This window comes from Gambusia affinis, linkage group LG09 (assembly GCF_019740435.1).
Source record: "Gambusia affinis linkage group LG09, SWU_Gaff_1.0, whole genome shotgun sequence".
Taxonomy (NCBI): domain Eukaryota; kingdom Metazoa; phylum Chordata; class Actinopteri; order Cyprinodontiformes; family Poeciliidae; genus Gambusia; species Gambusia affinis.
Window position 1 is genome coordinate 14259506 of NC_057876.1, and position 11308 is coordinate 14270813.

General features: G+C 38.9%; 1 protein-coding gene across 1 annotated transcript; it reads left to right on the forward strand.

Moving 5' to 3' along the window:
* Positions 1–4280: 4280 nt before the first annotated feature.
* Positions 4281–10636, forward strand: LOC122836604 (protocadherin alpha-C2-like). The gene is made up of 2 exons (XM_044126242.1): positions 4281–6860; positions 10622–10636. Exons 1-2 carry the CDS (start codon positions 4458–4460, stop codon positions 10634–10636), a joined length of 2418 nt encoding a protein of 805 aa, XP_043982177.1. The 5' UTR covers positions 4281–4457.
* Positions 10637–11308: the final 672 nt, after the last annotated feature.

Below are 11308 nucleotides of genomic sequence, written 5' to 3' on the forward strand. Positions count from 1 at the left end.
CTCTGCTACAGTCACCATCAAGCTGCTGACAGTGGAGACTGATGTTAAGGCGTACTCTGACATGACTGAGATGCCTCTGGAATACGACATCTTTTCAGACATCAACCTGTATCTGGTCATCGGTCTGGCCTCGGTGTCATTTCTCCTGCTCATCACCATCCTGGTCACCATCGTGCTGAAGTGTCAGAAACCCAAACCCAGCAAAAGTGCTCCTCCCAGCAGGAACAGTGTGATCAGTGAGAGGAACTCCACCATCGCAGACTCCACTCTGGTCTCCAACGATGCCTACTGGTACAGTCTGTTTCTAGCAGAGACCAGGAAAGGAAAGCTGGTGGTCAGACAGCCTGTGCCAAAGGGCTCCAGATACATCGTGTCCAGCATCCCGAGAGGGACGGGACTGTCAGAGACTAGTGACTCAGCTGCTTCTACTCTACAAGTGAGTATTGATATCACTTTTTCTTTAATGTGTATATCATTTCTGTACAGTTTAAATGTATTTTGTGAAATATTTTAGATATAATATATAGGTTACATTAAACCGTGATTTATACCGCATTCGTTTCTTTGGATCATCCAATTTATATTTTAAAACAGTAAACATCCATGGTTGAAAATTTACTTAAGAATCTTAGTGGCGCTGTTTGCCGGAAAATAATCCATTCCACATATGGTATGAGAGTGAGGCTCTGGCAGTGGGATGACGTACAAAGGAAGAAACGAGAGCTTCAAGCTGCTAAAACCCAACTCTATTTCAAAAACAGACTGCAGTTTACGGATCGTAATCAAAGAAAGATTAATTGAGCAATAATTGAGGAAGAATCTCAGCTCACTTTTTAACGTCATCATTTAAAACCCACGGAGGCGCATTTATTTCTTTAATCGCTCGCAATAAGGGAGGTGTCGTAACAATGGGACTACAGAAGAGGTACGTGCTTCTTGCCGTTCTTTGTTTTTTTGTTCATCATTCGTTGACTTCGGTCAGTCATTATTCTGTACCAGAAGAAATGAAAGCAGGATCGGTTATTGCCAACCTTGCAACAGACCTCAGCCTGGACGTCAAAACACTGAAGCAAAGGAAAATGCGAGTCGACATCATTGCAAATAAAAAATACCTAGATGTGAACAAAGAGACTGGCGAGCTGTACATCGTTGAGAAGATTGACAGGGAACAATTATGCAACACAAAATCGTCTTGTTTCCTCAAGCTCGAAGTGATATTGGATAATCCAGTAAGGATATTTAACATTGAAGTTGAAATCCTGGACATTAACGACAACGCCCCACGATTTCGAAGAGATGTCATACATTTGGACATATCGGAGGCAGCTCCAAAGGGAGAAAGGTTTTCTCTCAGTAATGCCGTAGATCCTGACGTCGGCTTGAATTCTGTTAAGACGTATCATTTAAGTAAAAGTGAATACTTCAACATAGAAGTTCAGCCGGGAAGAGACGGTTCAAAATTTGCAGACTTAATATTAAAAAAGACTTTAGACCGGGAGAAGCAGGCTGTTCATAATTTAATCCTCACAGCAGTAGATGACGGAACACCTACTCGATCAGGTACTGCCAGTGTTATCGTTCGGGTATTAGACACAAATGATAATGCACCTACATTCGAAAAGGCAATATACGATATAAAAATAACAGAAAATTCTCCAATTGGAAGTCTTGTTATTCGTCTAAATGCAACAGATTTAGACGAAGGATCAAATTCTGATATTTCATACTCATATAGTTTATACACATCAGAAAAAACACAAGAAACATTTAATCTGAATCCAACCACAGGCGAAATTACTGTGAAAGGTATGCTGAATTATGAAGATTTTAATATTTATGACATGGAAATCATAGCAACAGATAAAGGAGTTAACAGTTTATCAGGACAATGTACCATAAAAATCTTAGTTGAAGACATGAATGATAACCATCCTGAAATTTCGATTAAATCCTTTCAGAGTCCAGTCAGTGAGAACATAGAGTTAGACACAGTGATAGCTGTAGTTAGTGTCAGTGATAAAGACTCAGGTGATAATGGACAGGTTGATCTTCATATTCCAGAGAACATGCCTTTCAAACTGAGGGAGTCCTCTGATAACTATTATGAGTTAGTGGTGTCAGAGCCATTAGACAGAGAGAAGGTCCCAGAATATGAAATCACATTCACTGTCACAGACAGAGGGTCTCCTCCACTATCTGACAATGAAACTATGACTTTGGAGCTGCTGGATGTTAATGACAATGTTCCTCAGTTCTCCCAGTCATTTTATACCATACGTGTCATGGAGAATAACGCACCTAGCTCCTTGCTCAGCTCACTCACTGCATTTGATCCTGACCTCCATGAAAATCAGTATCTAGTTTATTTCATTATAGAGAAGGAGATTGCCAACACCTCCATGTCTATGCTGTTCTCCATCAATCCAGAGAACGGGAATCTTTACGCACTGAAAACGTTTGACTATGAGATTGAGAAGGAGTTTCTTTTCCACATTGAGGCCAGAGACTCTGGTTCTCCTCCTCTCAGCAGTAATGTGACCGTCCACATCATCGTTGTTGACCAAAATGACAACGCTCCAGTTATTGTCTCTCCTTGGCGAGCTCATGGCTCAGTGGTGGAGGAAAAGATCCCCAGATCTACTGATAAAGGATCCCTGGTGGCTAAAGTAATCGCCTTAGACACAGACTCTGTGCACAACTCTCGGATTACCTACCAGTTTCTCCAGGTGACTGATGCTTCCTTGTTCAGCTTGGACCAATACAACGGAGAGATCAGGACTATGAGGATGTTCAGTTACAAAGACTCACGCCACCACAGACTGGTTGTTGTTGCCAAGGACAACGGGGAGCCTGCTCTCTCTGCTACAGTCACCATCAAGCTGCTGACAGTGGAGACTGATGTTAAGGCCTACTCTGACATGACTGAGATGCCTCTGGAATACGACATCTTTTCAGACATCAACCTGTATCTGGTCATCGGTCTGGCCTCGGTGTCATTTCTCCTGCTCATCACCATCCTGGTCACCATCGTGCTGAAGTGTCAGAAACCCAAGCCCAGCAAAAGTGCTCCTCCCAGCAGGAACAGTGTGATCAGTGAGAGGAACTCCACCATCGCAGACTCCACTCTGGTCTCCAACGATGCCTACTGGTACAGTCTGTTTCTAGCAGAGACCAGGAAAGGAAAGCTGGTGGTCAGACAGCCTGTGCCAAAGGGCTCCAGATACATCGTGTCCAGCATCCCGAGAGGGACGGGACTGTCAGAGACTAGTGACTCAGCTGCTTCTACTCTACAGGTAGGATTGCAGACAATAATAATTCACTTTTATGTTCAGTTCATGGCATCCAGTGTATTTTTTCTGACATCATATATATTTTTTGACATTTACATAGTCATTCTACATAGCTATGAAAAGTTATTATTATTATATTGGTTTTGTAAATTATTAAACCGTCTCAGAACATATTAAAAAAACACATGACCACAAGCAAGTTAATGAAAGTGCGTTGAATACTCTAACTCAAAAGCATATTCTCACCTATTTAGTTTAAAATTTTATAAATATATTTAAGCTTTCCATTTATATGTAACAATTAATCTTTTTCAGGGATTTTTGAATTTAATCAGAAAATAAACATTAGTGGGACAACTTAGCTTGACTATTCTCCCTACATTTAAATTTGTTTTAAACACACTTTAAAAAATCCATTTAATTCAATATCCACACACACTGAATTTATTTATAGTTTCACAATCAGTCTGCAAAAATACGCTAAAAACTTTTCTGATGTGTGAGAGGAAAAACTTTAAGATGTCATAAAAAAAATGAATTTGTTTAATTTGTTAAAAACGTTCTGCTCTTGATTTAATTTAACGTTTGTCTGAACAACAACAACAACAACAACAACAACAACAACAACAACAACAACAACAACAATAATAATAATAATAATAATAATAATAATAATAATAATAATAATAATAATAATAATAATAATAATAATAATAATAATAATATTTTGTACAGAGAATACAACATTTCCTGTTTTTCGAATATCATACCACTGAAAATTAATAGAAATGATTTTTACATGAGAAAAGTAAAATATTTAGGACATTTTACTTTTCCAGTATGCAATGACATTATTTTAAGAAATAGTACAATTTTCACAAGTTTGGGTTTGATTACACCAGAATGGAGGCGCTGTTTTGTTTTTTTGAAATCCGGGTGCAAAACGTCATTATAAGAGGTCGCTGTTACCGGAACGTTTTCCTACAGACTGGACTGCTCCATGGTGCTGAAACACCATTACGTGAATGGCGTTCATATTAATTTTACTTACTTCCTTTTGGAATATCCATAAGACTTTTTGAATCGAAGCGTTGCGAAAATAAATCAAGCATCGCAGAAAAACGACAGCGACTTCATCATTTCAATGTTGATATTCTGAAGGTGACAATGGATCCCGCTTTAACAAAGAAATCATTGGAGAGGTCGGTGCTACTCGTGATTCTTTTTGCCGTGTTTTGTGAAATATCAAGCTCAGTGACTCATTATTCCATACCAGAGGAAATGAAAGAAGGATCAGTAGTCGCCAACCTCGCTACTGATCTTGGTCTGGACGTTAAAACATTGACAAAGAGAAAGATGCGCCTGGACATCATCACTAACAAGAAATATCTGGATGTGAACAAAGAGACTGGTGAGTTGTACATTGTCGAGAAGATCGACAGGGAGCACATTTGCTATACAAAATCTTCTTGTTATTTAAAACTGGAAATAACGCTGGAAAACCCATTGCGGATATTTAACATAGAGCTGGAAGTGTTAGATATGAATGACAACGCCCCGCAATTTCGAAGAGACGCCATTCATTTAGATATATCTGAAGCAACGCCGAAGGGAGAAAGGTTTTCTCTCAGTAATGCGGTTGATCAAGACGTTGGAACAAATTCACTCAAAACATATCATTTGAGTGAAAGTGAATATTTTAATATTGAGGTGCAAACAGGAAGAGACGGATCAAAATTCGCTGATTTGATCCTGAAAAAGACATTAGATCGTGAGAGGCAAGCACTTCATAACCTGATATTAACGGCGGTGGATGGAGGAACACCGGCTCGATCTGGTACTGTTAGCATTGTTGTTCATGTTTTAGATACAAACGACAATGCACCTGCATTTGATAAAGCAGCCTACAATGTCCACGTAATGGAAAATTCTCCAATTGGAAGTGTAATTATTCACCTCAATGCAACAGATTTGGATGAAGGATCAAATTCTGACATTTCATACTCATACAGTTTATACACATCAGAGAAAACACAAGAAACATTTAATCTGAATCCAACCACAGGTGAAATTACTGTAAAAGGAATGTTGAATTATGAAGATTTTAGGATTTATGACATGGAAGTCATAGCAACAGATAAAGGAGCAAATAGTTTATCAGGACAATGTACCATTAAGATTCTAGTCGACGACATGAATGATAACCACCCAGAAATATCAATTAAATCCTTTCAGAGTCCAGTCAGTGAGAACATAGAGTTAAACACAGTGATAGCTGTAGTTAGTGTCAGTGATAAAGACTCAGGTGATAATGGACAGGTTGATCTTCATATTCCAGAGAACATGCCTTTCAAACTGAGGGAGTCCTCTGATAACTATTATGAGTTAGTGGTGTCAGAGCCATTAGACAGAGAGAAGGTCCCAGAATATGAAATCACCTTCACTGTCACAGACAGAGGGTCTCCTCCTCTATCTGACAATGAAACTATGACTTTGGAGCTGCTGGATGTTAATGACAATGTTCCTCAGTTCTCCCAGTCATTTTATACCATACGTGTCATGGAGAATAACGCACCTAGCTCCTTGCTCAGCTCACTCACTGCATTTGATCCTGACCTCCATGAAAACCAGTATCTAGTTTATTTCATCATAGAGAAGGAGATTGCCAACACCTCCATGTCTATGCTGTTTTCCATCAATCCAGAGAACGGGAATCTTTATGCACTGAAAACTTTTGACTATGAGATTGAGAAGGAGTTTCTTTTCCACATTGAGGCCAGAGACTCTGGTTCTCCTCCTCTCAGCAGTAATGTGACCGTCCACATCATCGTTGTTGACCAAAATGACAACGCTCCAGTTATTGTCTCTCCTTGGCGAGCTCATGGCTCAGTGGTGGAGGAGAAGATCCCCAGATCTACTGATAAAGGATCCCTGGTGGCTAAAGTGATCGCCTTAGACACAGACTCTGTGCACAACTCTCGGATTACCTACCAGTTTCTCCAGGTGACTGATGCTTCCTTGTTCAGCTTGGACCAATACAACGGAGAGATCAGGACTATGAGGATGTTCAGTTACAAAGACTCACGCCACCACAGACTGGTTGTTGTTGCCAAGGACAACGGGGAGCCAGCTCTCTCTGCTACAGTCACCATCAAGCTGCTGACAGTGGAGACTGATGTTAAGGCCTACTCTGACATGACTGAGATGCCTCTGGAATACGACATCTTTTCAGACATCAACCTGTATCTGGTCATCGGTCTGGCCTCGGTGTCCTTTCTCCTGCTCATCACCATCCTGGTCACCATCGTGCTGAAGTGTCAGAAACCCAAACCCAGCAAAAGTGCTCCTCCCAGCAGGAACAGTGTGATCAGTGAGAGGAACTCCACCATCGCAGACTCCACTCTGGTCTCCAACGATGCCTACTGGTACAGTCTGTTTCTAGCAGAGACCAGGAAAGGAAAGCTGGTGGTCAGACAGCCTGTGCCAAAGGGCTCCAGATACATCGTGTCCAGCATCCCGAGAGGGACGGGACTGTCAGAGACTAGTGACTCAGCTGCTTCTACTCTGCAGGTAGGAACATAAGTGATATATATGCTTTCGGTTTTAAATCTACAACTGAACTATCATTCAGGTGTGGATTTTTTCTTAATAGTCATACAAACCATTTTTTCTGCTTGCCTACTAAAAACAGGAACTCACTTCTTCTAAAAAAATATTCAGTTGCTCCAAGATTTTACTTACTTTACAAACAATGCCATATGATTTATTTTTACACTAATATTTAAGTTTGTCGTATTTGATTTTGTTAATGTGCTTTTTCTTTGACAAAAAATTATAATTAAAACATAGTTCTGACATTATCCTCCCACATTTTCAGTGTTATTATATCTTTGACTTTTCCTCAATGATCTAACTGCTCAGCATAAATGTGCAACTTCTCTGAAAAAAATTACAGCTTTAGAAAATTAATAGTTTCATTTCTAGAAGATTTTGTTTATATTGTATCTAAAATATTCCTACCTAGGTTTTTTTGCTATGATTTAATTTTTTGAAAACGAGCATTTATTTTCTGAAGGTTAATATTGTGCTACTTTCTCTTTTTACGTGTTTTATAAAATAATATGCCACTTTAGCAAGACATAAAAGTGATTGTTTACCGCAAGACCGTAATGCCGTAATTCTTACTTTTATATCATTTCATTAATCAATATAATTATTGAACTATTGTGTTATCGACGAGTCACTTGCTGCTTAGCCCTTCGTTCCGTCAGCTCTTAAGCAAAAGAAATGTGTTTTGCAGTTATTAACTAATACATTTTATTTATGTACAACAAATATTTAAACCTCTATTTCCATAATCTAAATACAGCATATACATTTTGAACCGTTGCTTAACACTTTTTATTTTCATTTCAGATAATAGCAATTCGGAGCTTCTGAAACAAGGATATGAGACATGTCTAGTCGAAACAATTAAAAGTGGATATAAAATGACAAAATTCTGAAAATGAACAATATTAATTTCTCAAACACAATAGTTTAACGTATTATATTTTACTAACTTGCGTCTATATTTCTTAATTGATTAAGAAATAATCAATAAACCTAATTTATCTTATCTTATTGGGCTCGTAAATCACACATTTTATTTCTTATCTTAATGGTGGCGCTATTTTGCAGTTAAAATCAAAGCCTATAAACGTCATCGGGGGTGGTCCTTTATGAGTTCATCGTCATTGTGCAACGACTGTGGAACTCTGTGGTGCCAGAACGCTACTCTGAAAATGTAGTCACATTTGTTTGTGCATTTTGACGCAATCAAAATTTTACGGAAATATTCAGTTTATGGCTGTGTGGAACACCTTCATGATCACCGGAAACTTTTGTTTTATCATCTGAAGTGTGATAAATATAAAGCAAAAATGGCTCCTGTTGTAACAAAGACGTCATTGCGGAGGTACGTGGCGCTTTTTCTTCTTTTTTCCTCCGTTCGCAACGCATCAACCTCGGTAACTCATTATTCTATTTCCGAAGAGATGAAAGAAGGATCAGTTGTCGCTAACCTCGCTACAGATCTCGGACTGGACATTACAACGCTAACAAAGAGAATGATGCGAGTTGACATAATCGCGAACAAGAAATATCTGGATGTGAACAAAGAGACTGGTGAACTGTATGTTCTGGAAAAGATTGACAGAGAACATATTTGTACCACTAAGTCATCTTCCTCCTGTTACCTGCGACTGGAAGTCATATTGGACAACCCAGTGCGTATTTTTAACATCGAAGTAGAAATTTTGGACATGAATGACAACGCCCCACAATTTAGAAGAGACGTCATACATTTGGATATATCAGAAGCGACACAAAAAGGGGAGAGATTTTCTTTAAGCAATGCCGTTGATCGTGATGTTGGTACGAATTCACTGAAAACGTATCATCTGAGCGAAAGTGAATATTTCAGCATCGAGGTTCAGAGTGGAAGAGAAGGGTCAAAATTTGCAGATTTAATTTTGAAAAAAAACTTGGATCGTGAGAAGCAAGCTGTTCATAATCTAATACTTACAGCTGTAGATGGAGGAACACCTCCCAGATCTGGCACTGCTAGTGTTATTGTCCGTGTTTTGGACACCAATGACAATGCTCCCATGTTTGACAAGGCCAGTCTAACCGTTTCAATGCTAGAAAATTCTCCAATTGGAAGCCTTGTTATAAATCTTAATGCAACTGATTTAGATGAAGGATCAAATTCTGACATTTCATACTCATATAGTTTATACACATCAGAGAAAACACAAGAAACATTTAATTTGAATCCAATCACAGGGGAAATTACTATTAAAGGAATGTTGAATTATGAGGATTTTAATATTTATGACATGGAAGTCATAGCAACAGACAAAGGAGTCAACAGTTTATCAGGACAATGTACCATTAAGATCTTAGTCAAAGACATGAATGATAACCACCCAGAAATTTCTATTAAATCCTTTCAGAGTCCAGTCAGTGAGAACATAGAGTTAGACACAGTGATAGCTGTAGTTAGTGTCAGTGATAAAGACTCAGGTGATAATGGACAGGTTGATCTTCATATTCCAGAGAACATGCCTTTCAAACTGAGGGAGTCCTCTGATAACTATTATGAGTTAGTGGTGTCAGAGCCATTAGACAGAGAGAAGGTCCCAGAATATGAAATCACCTTCACTGTCACAGACAGAGGGTCTCCTCCTCTATCTGACAATGAAACTATGACTTTGGAGCTGCTGGATGTTAATGACAATGTTCCTCAGTTCTCCCAGTCATTTTATACCATACGTGTCATGGAGAATAACGCACTTAGCTTCTTGCTCAGCTCACTCACTGCATTTGATCCTGACCTCCATGAAAACCAGTATCTAGTTTATTTCATCATAGAGAAGGAGATTGCCAACACCTCCATGTCTATGCTGTTCTCCATCAATCCAGAGAACGGGAATCTTTATGCACTGAAAACTTTTGACTATGAGATTGAGAAGGAGTTTCTTTTCCACATTGAGGCCAGAGACTCTGGTTCTCCTCCTCTCAGCAGTAATGTGACCGTCCACATCATCGTTGTTGACCAAAATGACAACGCTCCAATTATTGTCTCTCCTTGGCGAGCTCATGGCTCAATGGTGGAGGAGAAGATCCCCAGATCTACTGATAAAGGATCCCTGGTTGCTAAAGTGATCGCCTTAGACACAGACTCTGTGCACAACTCTCGGATTACCTACCAGTTTCTCCAGGTGACTGATGCTTCCTTGTTCAGCTTGGACCAATACAACGGAGAGATCAGGACTATGAGGATGTTCAGTTACAAAGACTCGCGCCACCACAGACTGGTTGTTGTTGCCAAGGACAACGGGGAGCCAGCTCTCTCTGCTACAGTCACCATCAAGCTGCTGACAGTGGAGACTGATGTTAAGGCCTACTCTGACATGACTGAGATGCCTCTGGAATACGACATCTTTTCAGACATCAACCTGTATCTGGTCATCGGTCTGGCCTCGGTGTCATTTCTCCTGCTCATCACCATCCTGGTCACCATCGTGCTGAAGTGTCAGAAACCCAAACCCAGCAAAAGTGCTCCTCCCAGCAGGAACAGTGTGATCAGTGAGAGGAACTCCACCATCGCAGACTCCACTCTGGTCTCCAACGATGCCTACTGGTACAGTCTGTTTCTAGCAGAGACCAGGAAAGGAAAGCTGGTGGTCAGACAGCCTGTGCCAAAGGGCTCCAGATACATCGTGTCCAGCATCCCGAGAGGGACGGGACTGTCAGAGACTAGTGACTCAGCTGCTTCTACTCTGCAGGTAGGAATTTCATAATTTCTCAGGAAAATAAATTTATTTATATTGTTTGCCTTTCATGTTGAATTTGACTGCTTTATGGTTTTGTCCAAGATTAAATTGTTACACTGTATTCTATTATAACTTAGAAATCTATCCCTTCATAATCATACTTTTTTTTCATATAATAAAAATTGTAAAACACCATCTGTAAAAAAAAAAAAAAGTTTAGTCCCTATTATTCGGTCTCATTCACATTGTATTCTTTTTGTCTTGCAACTGTACCTTACATTTTGATTCACCATATGCCTTTCAAGAATTTAAAAGCATAAATAGAAAATCAGGAATTATTATTAATGGACTGTCACATCTTTAATGCAGCATTTTATAAAATATTTGAGAAATAAACCCATACTTGCATCCAAACCATATTTGATTCTCTTAATAATTATCACTTTGATTTTTGTCTCTACTTAGATAAAATGTTTTGCAAATTTTATTTACAAATTTCATCAGATGCATTGTTGCATTAACATATATATTTTTTTCTTTAGATGTTTACCAAGGATAAATAAAATTATCTTGATAAAATGGTATGGTACGTTAAATAAACAAACATTTTCAAATTATAATATAGCTCAATTTAAGTGATAATTTGGCATTATTAATATCATCAGCAAAAAAATTATATTACCCCTACTAGCAATAACA

Excerpts from the sequence above, each read along its gene's own strand:
- LOC122836604 (XM_044126242.1), top strand. The coding sequence starts at position 4,458 with ATGGATCCCGCTTTAACAAAGAAATCATTGGAGAGGTCGGTGCTACTC.